The 20,430-nt window shown below is 40.4% G+C and overlaps 2 protein-coding genes across 4 annotated transcripts in view; one reads left to right on the forward strand and one right to left on the reverse strand.

Moving 5' to 3' along the window:
- Positions 1-1,110: 1,110 nt before the first annotated feature.
- On the forward strand, positions 1,111-12,500 carry LOC135250509 (thrombospondin-1-like). Its single transcript, XM_064326846.1, has 23 exons — positions 1,111-1,324; positions 1,533-1,621; positions 1,814-2,373; positions 2,665-2,740; positions 3,260-3,349; positions 3,470-3,579; positions 4,038-4,163; positions 4,845-4,941; positions 5,352-5,525; positions 5,628-5,804; positions 5,897-6,070; positions 6,180-6,307; positions 6,413-6,565; positions 6,676-6,894; positions 7,014-7,121; positions 7,502-7,661; positions 7,774-7,892; positions 8,593-8,827; positions 8,963-9,190; positions 9,299-9,570; positions 9,681-9,778; positions 9,891-10,030; positions 10,145-12,500. Exons 2-23 carry the CDS (start codon positions 1,558-1,560, stop codon positions 10,150-10,152), a joined length of 3,516 nt encoding a protein of 1,171 aa, XP_064182916.1. The 5' UTR covers positions 1,111-1,324; positions 1,533-1,557; the 3' UTR covers positions 10,153-12,500.
- A 548-nt stretch (positions 12,501-13,048) lies between these two features.
- Positions 13,049-20,430, reverse strand: part of fsip1 (fibrous sheath interacting protein 1) — a 65,383-nt gene continuing 58,001 nt past the window's right edge. The window contains exon 10 of one of the 3 annotated variants that reach the window (XM_064326877.1): positions 13,049-16,935. In XM_064326877.1, the coding sequence (XP_064182947.1) occupies positions 16,669-16,935 (267 nt within the window). In that variant the 3' untranslated portion in view covers positions 13,049-16,668. The remainder of the gene's footprint in view (positions 16,936-20,430) is intronic. The other 2 variants (XM_064326860.1, XM_064326887.1) reach the window with 2 other exon arrangements.

Genomic DNA, 20,430 nt, shown 5'->3' on the forward strand with positions numbered 1-20,430 from the left:
CACTTGGTTATATACATTCTGAAAACACCTTACATTATATAAGAGAACATAAAAGATTTCATTATTTACTTATTTACCATAGTAAAATCTATTGTGAAAATGTGTATTCTTCGTAAAATTTCTCAGTTGGTAAATATTTCAGTAAGTGTGAATAAAAATCATTAATAGCCTATGGATCTTACATTATATGATAAGTCTCATTAATATAAACATGGAAATTAAATAGGACAATGTTTTTAATTCACAGAATACCTGTTAATATTAGAAATTATATGTCTATTTGGTATTTGTCTTTTTATATATTTTTTCCCACTCATTCTTTGACTTATCAATTTAGATTCACAATAACAGATGATGGATTATGTTAAAAATTCTGCAGAACTGGGCAAACAATTTTCTATGTGTCGGTTAAAAATAATTTCATATAAAATGCATACAAATAGTCTACTTTATAATAGGCTATTATATGAGGCTAGAGCTCAGTGTACAAGCGCAAAGTGTAGCCTAAAAGCTGGTCCATTCATGACGCACGTGAACAGATAACGGCTCCTAGTGATCAAACTGGGAATAACAATACATTCAATGCCCATGCTTTCAAATAAAGAAGTTCTCCCGAAGTGTGTATTCGAGCAATATGGTCACTAAATGTCGCATTACTTTTTAAATACTAACTTCCATGTATATGTATTGCGATAGTGGTCTAACAAACTTTGTTCATGACGGGCTTTTAAATTATAGACCTATTAGAAATCGTCTTTAAATAAACTTGTTGAGTAATAACTGAAGTTCATTGTAATAAGTTGCGAGAACGGACAAAAATGACAGTAAAAAAATATTTCAGGAAATTTCGGACAGATGATGTACTTTTAACAGGAAGTGGTGGTCTGGCACACGTACGTCTATGAAAATATTAATCTGGTTATGGAATTTCAAGTCTGGAATGCGCTTTTTTTTTCTTTGACTTTTTTTTTTCTTATGCGTAGCCTATGTCTCAGATATTTCTCTGCGCGTTGTGAGGTAAGTGGATAAGCTCGTCCCTTTTTCCTGCCCGTCTCTGATTGGGCGAGACAAGACTTAGGAATGTAATGAAACTATTTAAATAGCACTTTGTCCTGGGTGGTTATAGTTAAGTCTGAGCATCTCTGAAAGATAGGACAAAGAAGAAAAGTAATTAATTTATAGTAGACCATAAGAAAGACTGCACTGTTACTGGGAGTTTTCAAACGCACAGAAGAAAAGGAGCCAGTTACGAATCTTAAGGATTTTTCTTCTGATTTCTCTGTATTTTTGGATTTAGCACTTCTAATAACTTTTTGCGGCACAGGTAGGGAGATAATGACTGTAGTTTTATTTTATTTTTTTCTTTTCACCATTACAATATATTAGCGAGATTCATTTGATTAAAATGTAGGATATATGCTAAATTCTACTTGTTTTCTCATATTTGTTCTATTAATTTTAACTTACGAGGAATTTCTGAATGTAGTTGATTTCATTTACTAATTGTAGGATTATGATGTTTTATTTTTCAGAAGTTAAAAGAACGGAAGTATCGTAATGAAACTGCCGGGAGTATTATTGCTGCTGATGCTGTTGAACTGTGAGGGCAGCAGAGTTGCAGGTAAGAATATGCATGAAGAACTTGTTCGTAATTCTCTTACACTTAGGATGTAGGCTACTGCAACAATTCCAGAGCACATGTCTGTTTTTTTTTTTTTTTTAACTTGTTTTTATTACTTTGGACCGTGGCATTGAAGTAGCCTAAGCCTAAATTATTTCTGCTATGAATACACTGTCATCACTTTTTCCACAGAAAGCGGAGACGACAATAGTGTATATGACCTGTTTGAAATAGTGAAGGTCCCCAAGAGGAACCACGGGGTGAGTCTGGTTAAAGGCGCAGACCCCTACAGCCCCGCTTATAAAATTCTGAATCCGGACCTGATCCCCCCAGTTCCCGAGAACACCTTCAGGGACCTAATTGATTCCATCCATGCAGAGAAGGGATTTCTTCTCTTAGTGAACTTCAAGCAGTTCAAGCGAACCAGGGGCAGTATCTTGACCGTTGAGAAGAATGACGGCTCCGGACCCATATTTGAAATAGTTTCCAATGGCAAGGCTAAAACATTGGACGTGGTTTACTCCACTGAAAACAAGCAACAGTTGGGGTCCTTCGAAGAGGCGGATCTGGCGACGGGCCACTGGAAGAACATTACCCTTTTCGTACAAGAGGACCGCGCTCAGTTATTTGTTGGTTGCGAAGAGATCGATAACAGGGAAATGGACTTGCCCATCAACAAGATCTTGACCCAGGAGGTTCCGGACATTGCTCGTCTGAGAATTGGAAAGGGAGCTGTGAAAGACAGATTCATGGTAAGCTCATGATAATGAAACTGAATTATTATCTGTTCTGAACTGAAATTGATTAAATTATCTGTTATCAAAATGTTATATATGCGTGTAAATGCATTTAAGATTACGCATTCAAGTCTACGGATATTCAGTCATGAGTATAGTCTGCTGTCACATTTCTTATGTTCGTTTCTCGTTTGTGATTTGTAGCCAAGGCGAATTTGTATTTTGAGGTGTGTGTGTGTGTGTGTGTTACCGTATAAGAGGAGAGCATTATCCAGATTATGGCTAAATGTTGATTGACCTTTACAGGGGGTGCTCCAGAATGTGCGCTTTGTTTTTGGAACTACTTTGCAAGATATTATGCGAAACAAAGGATGTCAGAGTGGTAAGTGAAAATAAACTGATAAAACTGTTATTGACAATTTAGTTGCTAAACTATTTTATCATGCTAGTTCATCCAGGAATGGCAAGGGAACAATTAAGTGGCATTTGGCAGATAATCTTGACCACCCAAATCACCTTTAGATTCTTTGCACAAATATCGAAAGATATAATTGTGTACCAGCATCTTATTATAACACCATGCAATCAATCAGTCAAACCAAAGATGACTAAATAATCTTAATATTACTGTAAGTCTGAAACTAAGATGAAAAAAAATCTATTTTTCTAGGGTGTGTCATGCATGCTTAAAAATATTCTGGCAAAGTGCAAACTGTATGGTTCAGAATTTATTGGAGCCATTCAAATGAGTAATAAGGTAAATATACTGTGCTACTCAAGGGGGTGCCTTGTTCTCTTTTCTCCATGAATTATTAGTATAAATGGACATGTCACTTCTTATTGCCACAGCTGTGTTTTTTGAAGTGCATTTTAAAACATCTGTATGCTTTGTCCTCCCCAGCAATGTCGACTGATACCATTACCCTAGACAATCCAGTGAATGGGTCCAGCCCTGCAATCAGGACTAATTTTGTTGGCCACAAAACAAAAGGTAAGCATTTATACTCAGTTGAAATAATTCAGCTGCTTTTGCTAATATATTGCAGTGTTGTATAAATGTATATGTATTGAGCGTACAGCTGTTAAACTTGGAGTACTTTTTTCTCCACAGATCTGCAAGCCGTTTGTGGGTTTACTTGTGATGATTTAGCAGGAATGTTCAAAGAACTAAAGGGACTTGGTTCTGTTGTTACCAAGCTGTCACACGAACTCGAAAAAGTGGTAAGAACACAGCCCTGTTCTTGCTCTAATTGTTGTCTCTAATTGTCATCAGTAAAAAGGGAATATTGAAAACTCAGATTAAAATGTTACATCAATAAACAACTCTGATAAAGTACCATTAACTCTCATAGAGAACATTTGTTCTGAATTGAACTCATATAAACTTTGTTAGAGAATATATCTGAGCAGGCTACAGTTGTTTAAACACTGCCTCTCTGGAGTGATCCTGCCAGGCTACTGTAGCTCAGCTCTCTGAGATCTGACACATAACGGGATGTATATTCATTTATAAATCCAGTTTGGTGTAACTTTCTTTCAGATACTAGTTTCACTTTATTCAAACAACTACTCCTGTTACTTGGCAATTTCTATCAAAGACATCTGAATAGTTTTAAACTGGCTAAATGATACCTCTACAGTAGTTTCCTAAGATGTTCCTTGTTCTCTTCATCTTTAAGACTAAAGATAAAGATGTGCTCATGACCTACCTTGACTTGACCCGAGGAGTCTGTATCCACAATGGAATTAGACACGAGAATAATGATGAATGGACGGTGGATGGCTGCACTGAGTGCACTTGTCAGGTAAGGCCCCAATTGAATATACAGGCATGTACTCATCACACTTGAGGGGTGTGGGCTTTTTAATCTAGCAATTGCTATGGCAGACATATGGCAGTAATTTAACAATGCCTGAAATAATTAACCTTTATATGTAAATTTAAATGGTCTGTGACCGTGGATGAGTCGGTTCTGCAGCACATTACCAGAATATTTAATGAGGAATTCTCACAAAGGTCCACTAAATTAACCAAGTTAATTACTCATATACTCTGTATATGTAAGGGGATATGGAGGCTACCCAAATTGGTACAATGTCAAGAATTTTACCATTTAATTGGAAAGGGTTTTTGGAGCATTACCTGCCGCTTTTGTGCCCCCAAAAGGATAGAGCTGAACAATGCTGCTGGCAAATCTTGGTGTGGTTCATTGGGGCTTTCAGCCCAGTCATAGCCTCTTCCTGCTCACTCTGAGACTACTTGCTGTAACCTTTGAGCAGGTCCACAGAGCATGGCTGTTGCTCTGCAGGACACCCTTCCACTAGCCAAAGATCACTTCTTTGTTCCCAAACACAGCAGTCAGTTCTGGTGGAGCAGAGGCCTTTTTGCTCAGTAATAAGTTAACGATCCAGCTTTGCTGCATGCCTGCTATTGCCATCATATCTATACACTGGGGCCCTGCTAATCCCAGCATTCCTCTTCACAGAACTCTGCTACTGTGTGTCGCAAGAAATCATGCCCATTGATCCCCTGCACCAATGCCACTGTTCCAGATGGAGAATGCTGCCCACGGTGTGGAACCCGTAAGTACAGTTCTATGGCAAATGTAGCAAGAAATCACTGAAACTTCCGTAAAACAGAATGATCAAAAATAAATGTAACATCACAATTTGAAGATTTTTTAAAGATGATAAAATTGAGTAAACTAAAAAGAGTATTGCATTTGTAAATACAAAGGGCCCAACTTTGTCACATGTCGTTTGCTGTGCTGTGCATGAATTCATTTTCACATGACAATCCAAAGGGCATCCGTATGTGCCAAACCTATGCCACTTGACTTTCCATTTTCGACTCAGTACATCACATTCTGCCGTCCGTGGAGTGGCTTGTCTCAAGTTGCCCGGGCTAAAGGGAGCCCATTAGGGCTTTCCTTTAAAAGCTTTTCTTTTGGGCTCTGGAAAGGAGGAATAGCTCTCCCATTGTCTTCCCCCAGAGAGTGACTATGCTGATGACAGCTGGTCCCCCTGGTCTGAATGGACCCATTGTTCAGTGTCCTGTGGAAGAGGCATTCAGCAGCGCGGCCGCTCCTGCGATCGTATCAACAACAACTGTGAGGGCACCTCTGTGCAGACGCGGGACTGCTATCCTCAGGAATGCGACAAGCGATGTGAGTACTGTGCACTTGCCGGACCTCTTTTACCCCTCTCTTCCTGGATTAATTCTCTCTTATGTAAGTTCTGAAATGTGATATCTGGTCTTTTATCATCAGTCAAACAGGATGGTGGCTGGAGCCACTGGTCTCCCTGGTCCACCTGCTCGGTTACCTGCGGTGATGGCGTCATCACCCGTATTCGCCTCTGCAACTCGCCAACACCCCAGTTGGGTGGCAGGGACTGTCAGGGAGAAGGAAGACAGACTGAGCCGTGCCAGAAATCTCCATGTCCAAGTAAGTTAAATTTCAGTACAAAGCATGCAACAAACCCCTTATTGATATTATGTATGCACATGTGCTCATATCTTTTTCTTTCACTCCTTCAGTAAATGGAAAATGGGGACCCTGGTCCCTGTGGGATACTTGTACTGTCACCTGTGGTGGAGGCGTCCAGACTCGCAAACGTATCTGCAATGATCCGTCTCCCAAATATGGTGGAAAGGATTGTGTGGGTGACGAAAAGGCAACCCAGCTCTGCAACAAGCAGGACTGTCCCATTGGTAAGCATAAATTTCTATATTCTCCATTTACACCTTTCAGAATTCTTTTAGTGCCATGTGTGCAGTATCAGAGCAGTCCAGTCTTAATAATCTCTGTGCTCATCCACAGATGGGTGTCTCTCCAACCCTTGCTTTGCGGGATCTAAATGCACAAGCTTCCCAGATGGGTCCTGGAAATGCGGTGATTGCCCAGCAGGCTACTCTGGAGATGGAGTCACCTGCCAGGATATTGATGAGGTAGCAACCAAGGCGATATATATAGAGTGATCTATACTAAGTGCAAGGGATCTCCTACTAACAAGGGCTCTGAAATTAAAATACTCTCTTGCTCCTCATTAACAGTGTAAAGAAGTTCCAGATGCTTGCTTTGAGCTCAATGGAGTACACAGGTGTGAGAACACAGACCCCGGGTACAACTGCCTACCCTGTCCTCCTCGTTTCACTGGACCACAGCCTTTTGGCAGGGGTGTGGAAGAGGCCACTGCTAAGAAACAGGCAAGTAAAAACACCCTTCTGCACAGTGTCTAATACAATTCACAGTGTATGCAGCCCAGTCTTCTAATACGTGAAAACCAGTTAACAGTGAGTGTGTATCTCTCCTCCAGGTCTGCGAACCCCGTAACCCTTGTCTTGATGGGAGTCACGACTGCAACAAGAATGCCCGCTGCATCTACTTGGGCCACTTCTCAGAAATCATGTTCCGTTGTGAATGCAAACCTGGCTATGCTGGAAATGGACACATTTGTGGGGAGGACAGTGACTTGGACGGCTGGCCTAATGCTGACCTCATCTGCGTTGAGAATGCCACATACCACTGCAAGAAGGTAGCTATGCATTGCTGCAGATGAACACTATTAAACCATAATTTTGATTGTAGAATATGCACGGTCACTTCCTTAATGCTCACAGATCTGATGACTAACAAGGATTCTTCACTTTACAGGACAACTGTCCAAACCTTCCCAATTCTGGCCAGGAAGACTATGACAAGGATGGACTTGGTGACGCTTGTGATAATGATGATGACAATGATAGCATCCCTGATGATAGGGTAAGAAAGTGTGTTTGTGAACAAGGTCTGTGGGGCTTTGGATATGTGTATGGTTTTACATTTAAAATGAATTCTGAGGGAAAGGTTAGGTGGGGTGGGAGGAGGGGCTAAAGCAGCTAGCAAACAAAACTTCCTCAAAGAATTCCACAAATTCCACAATGGCAACAAAACTCTGAAGTACCACATTCTTAACTTGTTGAATAAACATTACATTTTGTAACTATTTGACCTAAAATAGTTACCTTTTCTCTATACCTCCCTGTAAATCGAAATGTACAGGACCTGAATGTTACATTCCTAAAATGTACGTTCCATGATTTTCAGAGAGTAGAATTTGCAGTAAATTTTTTGCAACCTAAAGGTGTTTTCTCTGAAACTAGGACAACTGCCAGTTCATCTACAACCCAACGCAATACGATTATGACCGTGATGATGTTGGAGATATCTGTGATAACTGCCCATATGACAGCAACACTGACCAGATTGACACAGACAACAATGGGGAGGGTGATGCTTGTGCTGTGGACATCGATGGAGATGGTAAGTTGCTGTTCTGTTTCCTAGCTACATACTACATAATGCTGAAAAACGTTCTTTCGCAATCCCTTTGGTATGTGGTGGGTAGACTGACTGAATCACGGTCATTTTACAGGTATTCTAAATGAGAAGGACAACTGCCCCTACGTCTACAATGTTGACCAGAGAGACACTGACCGAGATGGGGTTGGAGACCAGTGTGACAACTGCCCACTTGAACATAATCCTGACCAGGTGAGTGCCCTAAGAAATGATAACAGCAAAACACAGCATCTCAATAAAGAGAATTTCTCTTCATTGTCCTTCCTAGAATCCATTTAATTTATGGCTCAAAATGGCTTGACTCCTACCCTTGGAGAAATCAGAAACAGTAGTTGTGGGATTGGTCAGGTCATATAAAGGTAGTATGTTATCCTCACCCGTAGGGCAGATCTGTTCAATGAGTCATAAGGTCTGTCAGCAAGATATTGGAGCTTATGAAACTAATTAGAAAGGTATGGGCACACTTGCAGGGTCATGCCCGTCTGCCTGCATACGATCCCCACAGATTGCACCTGTGCCATGGTTTAATGGAGTCAAGGAATGTGGCTGTTCTGGACTACCCTGGAGAGGAAAATCAGCAAAACGTGCACCCCTCCCTCTGCTTTGTGCAGCTATAAATCAGTGTGTAGTCCCACCCTACTGTGATGGCACAGGTTTATTTGCTGTAGGGGCACTACTTCCACAACTGTTCAAAAGGGCTTAGTTGGTGACACTCAGACAAAAGGGTCACTAGATTGGATAAGATGAACTAGGCAGGGTAACAGAGGTAATAGTCATTTATGCATCTGTAATGTGAGTGATGAAAGAATCAGGAAGCAGGCAATGACAGAAATGCACTGTTTTACGATAGCAAATTCTTGGACTGAAAATAAATATCTTTGTCCTCCTACAGATTGATTCAGATTCAGACCGAGTTGGTGACAAATGTGACAGCAACCAAGACATTGATGAAGATGGTCATCAGAACAACTTGGACAACTGTCCATACATCCCCAATGCCAACCAAGCTGATCATGATAAAGATGGCAAGGGAGATGCCTGTGACCACGATGATGACAATGACGGCATTCCTGATGAAAAAGATAATTGCAGGCTGGCCTTTAACCCAGACCAGCTGGACTCTGATGGTGAGTAAAGTAGACAGCAGTTAAACATAGACATTTGAGGAACAATCTACCTTTATATACTGACCTTACAACAGCAAACATACCCTGTGTGTAAAACAGCAGATAAATGTAATCTTTGCCTTTTTTGAACACCAGGTGATGGTCGTGGTGACATCTGCAAAGATGACTTTGACCAGGACAACGTGCCTGACATCTACGATGTGTGTCCTGAGAATTTCGATATTAGTGAAACCGACTTCCGCAGATTCCAGATGGTGCCTCTAGACCCCAAGGGCACATCCCAGATTGATCCTAACTGGGTGGTACGTCACCAGGGCAAAGAGCTGGTGCAGACCGTCAACTGTGACCCTGGCATTGCTGTTGGTATGTACCTTGAATACAAAACCTTACAGAAATAAGAAACAAAGCTGCTTTTTGCAGCCGACCCCTGTTGCCCTAGGACAAATCATCACCTTTTTGTGTTTTCTTCAGGTTTTGATGAGTTCAATGCGGTGGACTTCAGCGGTACCTTCTTCATCAACACCGAAAGAGATGATGACTATGCTGGGTTCGTATTTGGCTACCAGTCTAGTGCCCGCTTCTATGTGGTGATGTGGAAACAGATAACGCAAACCTACTGGTCAAACATACCCACAAGAGCTCAGGGATATTCCGGGCTGTCCATTAAGGTTGTCAACTCTACCACTGGACCAGGAGAACATCTGAGGAATGCTCTGTGGCATACAGGAGACACTGCTGGACAGGTAAAAAAAATGATCTTGACTAAAATGGAGGATGTACTAATGTCAAATTCTGAAAGTAGATGAAAACACTGGAAACAATTTACTGATGTTGTGCAACATTTTCTTGATAGGTGCGCACTTTGTGGCATGACCCTAAGAACATTGGCTGGAAAGACTTTACTGCCTACAGATGGCACCTGACTCACAGGCCAAAGACAGGACATATCAGGTAAGCACTATTCAGCTGAGTCAGGCCCTCATTTCAGCTTAGTCTTTCATACTGAAAGACTGAAAAGTTCTCAAAATCTCATGATCTCATGTAATTTTCCTTATGATTTCAGAGTTGTTATGTATGAAGGCAAGAAAATCATGGCAGATTCTGGAAGCATCTATGACAAGACATATGCAGGTGGAAGATTAGGACTCTTTGTCTTCTCACAAGAGATGGTTTACTTCTCAGATCTCAAATATGAATGCAGAGGTAAGACCTTTTCTGTCTCGTTTTGCTTTTTGTTAACAACATAATACTGGACGGATCATCTAAAAAAATTCAACCACACTAATATCTACATTATCCCTTCTTTTTTTCTTTCAGATACATAATTGTACCAGGGAGAGGCTTTCTAAAGAATGTACCATTGAGTATAAATAGAAATATGTATTTTAAAGTCAAGTCATGGGATCTTATCTTCATCTTTCTTCTGCAACACGCACATTGGTGGAACAAGAGCAAGTGAATAACTTCAAGGTAAATTGACACTGGGACAGAAACCATCTTACTACCAGTTGAAGATTAGATCCCTCCACTAAAAGCAGGTTGAGCAGAAAATTTGCTTTGCTGAACTGGGAGACCATTCTCTCTCTTGAAGGTTCTGTCTCTTCTCTGCTTGGAAATGGCTTCCACCAATGCACTTCAGAATTTACCCTTTTTTCTGGATGGAGGTCCCATGGACAGACAGAGTATTTCCTTTTAAAAAACATAACCTCAGATCTGCTGTGGACTAAATTTGAAAATGGACAAACTTTTTTGAGGATGAAGAAAGCAATAAAAGACTTTTTATCTTATTTTTCTGAGGATGGGTCAGAGACCCTTTGGAAGTGATTGTTGAAGGACAACATGGAGTGACTGTTACTATGGAAAAGTATGAATGTTGTCTGCGTGCCTGTTTTATGTTTCTAAGAAGAGCCAGCTTACCCTATATAAAAATATATATATTATTCAATATAAAAATGTAGCTGAACGTGCTAGCTTTTCAAATATCTGTAATCTTTCACCTCCCCATTTTACCTTCAGAGCCCCAGCAGTCCTTGCAGAATCAAAGAAAACAAAGAGGAACTCTTTGAGCCAAATGAATTTTTTTTTAAATGGGCATTACAGAGCCTAGACCTAGATGTTTTTGGCCATCGCTGCTGTGGTAATGTGGCTGGCACTAGATAGAACAGGTTCAGTTTAGTGAACATAGTTTCCTCAGGGTCAGACTGAATTTCCGAAGTAGCTTCTTGAGACGGGGCACTAGATAAGAAAGGAAGGGTCCACGAACTAGGGCAAGGGTGGGCCATTAATAGCAGAGCATGTCTGTCCAGGTCCAGGTGTTGGTCTATGTCATCATTTAGTGCAGTTTTCAGGTTAGGTTTGATTAGCTTTTTTCTCCAGTAGAAAAAAAACAAGCACAGAAAACTTGGCATTATTATTCATTTGAATAAAGCAAAAAGCAAAAATCAGATTTGAAATGGAAAAAAGACAATCAAACTTAGTGAAGTACACTGGACCAGGAGCCATTTTGCCTACCTCTGCAAAAGTTCCTGTCATAAGAGTGTTGGAAAAAACAAAAACACTTGTGGGAAGTGTGTTTATAGATGCCAGATGCATCTAAAAATGAAAAGATTTAGATATTTATTGCTTGGTGAGGGTTAGAAAGAGGCTTGGAGTGGAGCACTTGGTTCAGACTATCAAAGCAGTTATCAAATTAGTCTAGAAAGTAATGCAGTTTATAATTTTGTAAATAACTCCTTATTTATTAAGTTAGTTCTCTATTGGTTGAAATGGCACAGAATTATGGCATTTCCAAGTTCTTTTTAGGCACAGAATTTTGGTGTTCCGAGTTGTCAGTTAGTGATAAAAACAAGTATTCCCCACCAGCCCAAGTGAAACTGGAAACAAGGACAAACTTTAGTCCTCTCTGCTGAAATTGCAGTGTTATGCCCTTTGCCTCCTCCATTCCAAAAATTCATATAGCTGTAAAACATATCTTGAAGCAGCATTCTTCCATGCAGTATGTATGACTTGTGTGCCTGTACATTTCTTTACATTTCTGAAAGGAAAATAACAGCAAAGGAAACTTTGATGTACAAATATTACCTCATTACTGTTGTATAATTGAAACCAACAAAACATAAGTACGTACATTTTAGCAGCAGAATACAAATTGGTTAACATTGTTTTTTTTTTTTGTTTTTTTTTTTAGAGTTACTGTAGTACAAATATTTTTTCATGCTGTACATATTATAAAATATTTTTTGTAGCAGAGAAATCCCCAGCAGTAAAGAAAATGAATGGGAGACAGTTTTTTATGAATATGTCATGCTTTATATATGTCCAGTGCTTTTTTAATGGATAAATTATTGTTAAGTTTCTATTTGCTATTTTAAGAGATAATTTCATGTGTGTAGATATATGCTATTTAAATAATTTATCAGGAAATGCAACCAGAGATGGGAGTGTTTCTGTCTGTATAAACTGTTTGCACACTGACGTGAGGATGTTTTGTTCTTTATTGTTTTGTTTTATTGTTCAAATTTTCTTTTCTTTTTTTTTCTTTTTTTTTTACAATTAGTGATGCTTGTCTGTAAACATTTCTACTAGTGTTGCCATACAGAAAATGCTGTTTTTATCCATACCAATTATTTTGTAACATACAACAAAACAATAAACAAGAATTGAAAAATGAAAAGCCTCTTAAAAGTATTTTCTTCTCAGCTACCATGTATTACCTGATCTTTTGCCAAATGAATTATACAATAAGTTGCAGCTTGAACATTATCACTGTATCCAGGAGCGCCATTTATAATAATGTTTTTGAATTTCAACTTAAGCATAATCTTAAAATCATTTCCCAAGCACTTACACTTGATTTATAAAATAATAATACCGAAAAGGTTTACATTTACAGCTTACATTGCTTTAAACCGAAATATGACTTATACACCAGTGATACAGTATATAAATTTCAAATGACTGTCAATTTGAACTCACATGAACATGCCCTACAATTACCGTCTTGTAAAAGCAGCCAATAACATTTCAATAATCCTTGAACTCTTTGTGCTATTTTTTAAAGTGTGAAAACAGCGTACCTTGGAGATTTGTGTGCAGCCATCAAACGTGCAGTAGCAGAATCTCCACAAAACCAGCAGGTATAACTGCAACTTAGTCATGGTTTTCTGTGTAAGGCACTATTTAAATTTGATCATAAGACCATTTTATAAATGAGACCCCAGATCCCTGTGTGGCATTCTTGAGCTTCTTCTTTATGATGGAGGTGATGCATAGAGTCAAATGCATGCAGCCCACATGTAAACCAATCTGGCTTTTATGGAATTTAATAGCATTACAGGGTGAAAATGTCTCTTCCCTCTACACAAACACAAATACTGACAAGCAGGGCTTGATATTAACATTTTGGCTCACCAGTCATGATGGCTTGTGGTTTTCCAAAGTCCCTAGCCACACAGCATTTTCACAAGCACTAACACACCGCATGCCACCGGTTAACCAAACATTGTGACAACCTACTTTTGTTTTTGTACAGTGCTTAATAATAATGATAATAATAATTGGGCAGCACGGTGGTGCAGTTGGTAGCACTGTCGCCTCACAGCAAGAAGGTCCTGGGCCTGGGCCTTTCTGTGTGGAGTTCTGTGTCAAGCCCTACTGACAAGTGGAAAAAAGAACATTTCCACCAGAGACTACAGCAGAACTGAATCCCCTGTCCTTTCTTAACATTACTGCATTGTCATTTGAGTCCAGATGATTAATCTACTTACATCCATGACCCAGATTTAAATGTGCAGAAACATACTGAAGCAATCCACGCATACATGAACACTTTAACAGCCACTGGACCCAGCATCTGCTGTAAGCTCGGTCATATGCTGACCACTTTGTGGTTTTCATGACTCAGCCATTAATCTGTCATTAACTGATAATGGATCCGTGTGCATCGCTTACTCTACCTGAAGGACAGCAGACAGGGATTGCTCTTTAAAATTATCCTTGGTTTCTGTAAATGCAAATATTCATCTTTTCTCTCACAAACACCGTATGTCCTCCGAAATACTTACAGTGTACAATAAAAAACACACAATACTAGACACCACAATTTATTGTTTGATTAAGTTACATCTTTCTACAAGAGAGCATAGTCCAAAAAATGTAACTGGTTTCACTCATATGTGTCTCTGGATTTTTCCCTGTTGGAAAAGTATTGCTGCTCATTCTTTTGTATCCATTTAATGTTATACTGAACTTGCAGTTATTATATGTAATGAAGTCTGTGAATTACACTTTGAAAATGTTATATGTTAACCATTATGAAAATCTTTGAATAAATGGACTGATTTTAATTAAAATAATTTATTATTTAAATGCAAGACAGAATGACAGGATGTTATAAATCCAACTAATGTCAATAAACAACAGACCATCATGCATCGCTTACAGAGAACGCAATGTGTTTAAATATCCAACAATCACCTGAACTTGGCTCTTCTCCTGGCAAACAAAAGGAAGTCAAACTATAATAGATTTTAGACTATAGACTGCCTTTCGTTCACATTTAACGAACTGTTGTAAACACCCTGTTGAGTATATGCGCAATTCAGCAACCATATTTCTTAAAATGTCTGGAGAATAAGCTGTCAAACAACTAACAAAGTGAAGTCCCACTTATCCGAGACATTCTTGTGATTGGCATCCTCTGCTCTTTGGCTTCCCATTACCAGTTCAGAGGCACGGTGCTCGTATACAGTCTGAGAATAGAACCGGGCTGTTGACTCAGTCACTTTACAGGCCCCGCTCAACCCATCAGAGGCTCGGCTAAAGCAGTCTGCGCAAACACGCTCGCACATTCGGGGCACCTTAAAAAACGTAACGCCTTTCTCTGTGACCGCCCAACAGCCCTGAGCTGCTGGAGGCTGTTTATCACGGCGCACGCGAACATTCAGTTCTAACATACGGTGGCCCCAGGTTTCACTCAGAGGCTTGCATGAGTAAACGCAACAAGATGTTACAAATCCAAGCCACCGGAGAGAAGGATGGAAGAGCAGACGTATTTGAAACGGCACCTCCAGGCAGTGGTTTCCTACAGGCTGTCAAAACAGCGCAATCATTTTTTTTTTAATTGAGGGTCAGAGCCCCCCCCATTAAATAATTACACTCCTCCAGCAGCGTGCACTGAAATGCAGCTCTGGGCACAGTGGGGGAAAGCTACGCCACATCCCGTGCATAACAAACATTGAGGTGGCTGAGGAGCGAGGGGCCGTGAGTTTATGGTGGGAATTAAGGAGAGTCTGCTTTCTCAGATCCTCACACACGTCTCTGGATGACAAGGCCAGTCCAGGGCCATAAAAAAGTCAGATCTGCTGTCTGCCAGTCATGTCTGAAATCTGAAAACTGACCTTGAGGAAAAATCAGTGCACTTATTAGTACACTTAAGTCCTTGACTTAAGAACCAGGATAGTATCAGTGCACCGTATGACATCAGAAAACATAACTGTGATCAGTCCTGTTTTTTTTTAGCCCCTTTCCCATCACAATCAGAAAATAACTTCATCCAGAGAATTTCTGGTTCTGTTTTCTGTTGGCTGGAACGTTCAGTAAAACCTGGTTTAGTGTTTGCTAAAAGGAGCCACTGTGATCCTCTGGCTTCCCTGAATGTGCAAGGTATTGCCCTCCGGGGGAACAGAAAAGCGAATCTTCATTCCAAGAAAACAAAACTTTCCCCTCAAGATGTCCAGGTGCACTTTCCTATTAAGGAATCCTTCCCAGATCGTTGCAGAAACGTAATGCCGTGCCTCTACTACCGTTACAGCCTGAAGATGCCTGATCACAACTGCAGACTCACAGTTTAATACTCAACATAAACAGCTAATTAATTATGACACAAAATGATGTACTGCCGGAACATGACTGTGGACCGTGACCCTTCTACGCTCACAAGCACTGAATTCGTTCTGCAAATTAGAGCATTACCAAATAAGGACAAATTAGAAAAAAAGAAAAGAAAATAGCCTGAAGTTAAATTAGCAGGATTGGTAGGATGGAACAAAAGCATTTCACCCTAGAGTTACCCCATTGAGGACTCCTCCGGGAGCGGCGGGCTCACCTGTGGAGGTTGGCATGCGTGGAATTTCTTCCCCACCGGAGCCAGCGCCATAATGGGACGGCCCGGCCGTTAGGAGTCCTGCACGGTCCCTTTGTCCCCCCGAAGCAGCTATGCATGACCCCTCATTAATACACAAGGTAACTTCCCCCACTGCATCCAATCTGATCCCTTCCTCTGACTACATCTCCAGGAAAAAATGTGCACATTGTGACCAAAGGGTACATAAAGTCCTGATCCAACTTAAGCTTCATTCAAACTAATAAAACATTGCATGATTAATTTCTAAATATCAAGAGTTAGTAATTCAGCATCTTAAAAAGACTGGTCTGGTCCGGTCATTTCCTCACTGATAGCTTTTCTGTCCCACAAACAGCAGATACTTGAAACGGCAGTGTGGAAAAACTAGCAAATGGTCCGCCAGTGGTCCCCCAACGCTGTAGGATCACATTTTCTAAGTACTAGCGCTTCTCCTACAAGTGGATTAGTTTTTAAAAATGCATATGCACTTGATGCAAAAATAAAAAGCACAAATTCAGAAAACAGTTTCATACAGTTTAATTTAAAAGTAATTAAACATGCATGTGTGTTTGCATTTGTGTGTCTGTTTGTCCGTGCATGCACTGCATGTGTGTGTACGTGCACACGCATCTGCATGTGTTTCCATGTATGTATATGTGTGTGTGTGTGAGAGAGACAGAGAAGTGTGCTTCGTTGGCTTGCAGGTCATGTGACCTGATCACCCACACGGCGTGCCGTCTCCCAGCAGCGGCGTCTCCAGACTGCGGGCGCTTCTCAGCAGCTCGGAGAGCACGGAGTCTGAGAGCCGAGGCATGCTGTCCAGGAGTGAGCAGGGGCTGCTGGGACAGTTCAGCGAAGCCCCAGGGGACCGGTCCCCAGATCCGGCCCCAGACGGGGTCAGCGAGGAAGGCAGCCTGCTCAAGGCCACCACACAGTCCTCCAACAGGCTGCTCAGCTGCACCTCCGACAGAACGGGTCTTCCACACTGCAAAGCATGAAACACAGCAATGTTGCTGTACCAGTGTAACAATGCATAGCTCACATCTTACCGCATGATACCGTTTTCTCTCTCCCTCATTTCCTGAGAGCCAGATAAAAAGTACAGTACCTATCCAGTAAACACAATTTTTAGACAACATCTGGCATGATCCAGATTCAAACCAGACCGCGTGGGCCCATCCAGGAAAACACTACAACACAGTAGAATCACTTTTTTTTGCTGGTGCTTAACTTTTTCATTCATATCATAACATTGTATCATTCATAACACCGTGACAGCACTGAATTAATTTAATTTTGTACAGAAAGGATCAGTTGCAGACTAATCATGCAGAAAATATGGCAACCCTGGATATGGTTACACTGTCAATGTGACTTCTATGCGACTTTTAACATCTGTTGATGTTAGGCTGCATTAAGTGGCCTGTGGTTCCACCAGTGCTGGCAACATTCACTGACTCATACCCGCCACTCCACCCTAACAGCTGAAGCATCCAGAAATGCAATATTTGCATTAATAGCACGCCTCCACTGCAGCCTCCTCATCAGTGCATGCCTTGTGCAGATCCTACCTCTACTACACAAGCTAAATTTAATGAAAAGAAGCACAACCTCACCGAAAGCCATTTTCCAGGAATGTGCTTTCCTGTTGCTTTATTTAATATTGAACTATTCTGCGGGATCGTGAAATCCGAACTGCGATCTGATCACAGAGCTTGCATTGAACTGTCAAATGTGGATGAAACTCAAATTTGGCCTGATGTGATTGGACGTTGGAATTCTGATTCCAGAAGCTGCATGAAGTGACTACAGTAACCGTGGCCCTTGAGCCCCATAAATCCATCCAATGGTCCAGAAAGGCTGAAATTCATAAGACACTTTCAAGCCGAAGCAAGTTTTCATCATGACTTCATCATTACAGCCAGGGTGCAGGAGAAAACAAAACAGCACTTGTTACTGGGCAGACATTTCTTTCATCTAATGAAGTCTAATGAAGTCTATATCACAGCCTAATTCACTTTTTCATTGCATTAATTCGATGTAAAGTTTTGGTTGTGATACTGTGATACTGCATTGTTACCGAACCATGCAATATTTTACTTCCAGTATACTTTTGATTACATGCCATGGTTCATCATAAAATATTAAACATATTTGATATTTTCCAAGATATTAATATTGAAAAAAATCAATATTGCTGGATCCTCGGGGACTATGTATAGAAAGGGCTGTAATTCCTACATAGATCACCCAGTAAGGACACTCAGTAAATAAATACACACACGAATGCTGACAGTCTGCATTTTAACCTCATATTACACATAACCTCAAATAACCTCATATTGTTTTATTTCAAATCCAATGTGCTAGAGTGCAGAGACAAAACAACATGAATGCAAATACTTTTGCATTTAACTGTATATACACATAACTACAGACTATTTCAAAGTCAATGGTTGTCAAAATCTAGTGTTCTTTAAACATCATTCCTTACATTGTCATTCAAATGTTTTCTATAGTCAGCCCTATTAAAGCATAACTTGGTAAATAACAGGCATATGAGTTTCTGCGGCAGCATGAAATGCTTTAGCAAACAGTGGGACACAGATGAATTCCTATGAATTTCTGGTAATCGTAACATTGACGTCACAATCAGAGAAGCACAGCACATCACTGGATATAAACCATCACATATTTTTGCATGAATTTCACAGAGAAGATTGGTGACACGGTTCTGTGGAACCTTGGCTATTAGGAGCATCGCAAAAACACAGAGCATCACGTTATTTCCCCGCCTGTTTACAACTGCAGTGACAGAACACGTCTTGGTATTTCAAAACAATAAATTATTCTGTCTGTTACAAAGTTCCCCCGCATTAGACTTGGCCGTTTCACATAACTGCTTGGACAAAGCTCACATGGCCTAAATACACTTCCAGTTGGAAGGAAGATTGTTTTTCCACAGATATGAAGGAGCCCCTTTGCTGGGTCATCTGGCATCTGGGATGGCGGGAAGTTCAACGAGGAAGAGTCAATCAATCAAGTGCTGAAAAGACGCCGGCAGACCCTGCTGATGACATGCATAGAAGATACGGTTGAATGCCTTTACCGATATTTGGCAAAAGCAGGGATTAATCTCAAAACCAGAATGATTTTTCCATCTTGAATCTCAAACAACTGGGCTCCTTCTCTTTGTTTTTGTGTTTTTTCCTCTTTTCCTTTACAGACAAGAAAATTAAATTAGAAACCGTTTTTGAATGGTGCTCATGAAATCCTCAGAAGTACATACACAAAGAAATATCAAAATAAAAACAAAAACAATAAGCAATGGTTTATTGTATTTTCATGGCAAGACACCCATGACAGAGAGTACGGAAAAACCTCTGTATTTTAATCAGTGTGTACTCCAATCAACATATTATGCATATTATAAAATATCATCACTCTCAGTGGGCTGCATTTAATGTTAGTCTTGTACACATAACAGTTTAGTTTTGCATATGCTAAAGGTCTTAGTAAGTCAGGCCCTAAATCCCCTGTATAATGCATAATAGCACTAACTGACATCACAATTTGCCCTTCAGGGAAGCAGTAGAAAACTGAACATTAACTCAATATTCAATGATGAGGTGCAACCTTTTAAAGTTTGAGAACATCTTCTGGCAACATCGTTTGGCACATCGAATACTTTTTTCTGACTCAAACCTTGTCATATTATATGAGGTGAACTACGAGCCGTGTCACCTTGGCTACAGAGTGCTTTATTTGGTCAAACAGGAGAATCTTTGTGAACAAAATAGTCATGCTTTAACTTTTTTTTTTTTTACTTTTTAACTGTCTGCTCTGGTCCCAGCAGATCTACCATTAACACTGGTCATTCCTGGTCACATAAGGTGATGCTCAACAGGAGTCTAAAGTAGTCTAGAGGAGTACCTTTAATTGCCCTCGGCTTCCTGCAGGGAAGCTTAAGAAACATCAGCGTTCCTCATTCTGGCCTTAAATACCCTTTCAGCTGGAGTTACAACATCAGGTCACATCCTGACCCTTCTGCAACCCTTCACTGTCTCTTGCTTTGTTGCAATTAGCTATGCTTAGCCAGACATAAACCATCCCTTGTCAGGTCAGTGCAATTTAATACGGCCGGTTGAATATCAATCATTCTTCAAACTACATTTCACCCACGGAATGAATATCTTGGTTAAATGGTCTCTCTACTTACTGATCTTATAGAGGCCTGTACAAGCTGGTGAAGGTGCATAAGAAACACACTCTTCCACCCAATACCCTATGGCAAAACTGAGTAACTGTTTCACAACTAAACATAGTGCAGCCTGAAGAAACAGTTCTTCAACCATATCCAGTTCCTTATACATGGCTCCCCTACTGCCTGTGCCCAAAATGATTTGAAAGGGATACAACTCATAATATGACCCATTCAGGTAACTGGGGTGAGTGGGGGAGTTGAAGTTTTTTACTCATT

This window comes from Anguilla rostrata, chromosome 1 (assembly GCF_018555375.3).
Source record: "Anguilla rostrata isolate EN2019 chromosome 1, ASM1855537v3, whole genome shotgun sequence".
Lineage (NCBI taxonomy): Eukaryota > Metazoa > Chordata > Actinopteri > Anguilliformes > Anguillidae > Anguilla > Anguilla rostrata.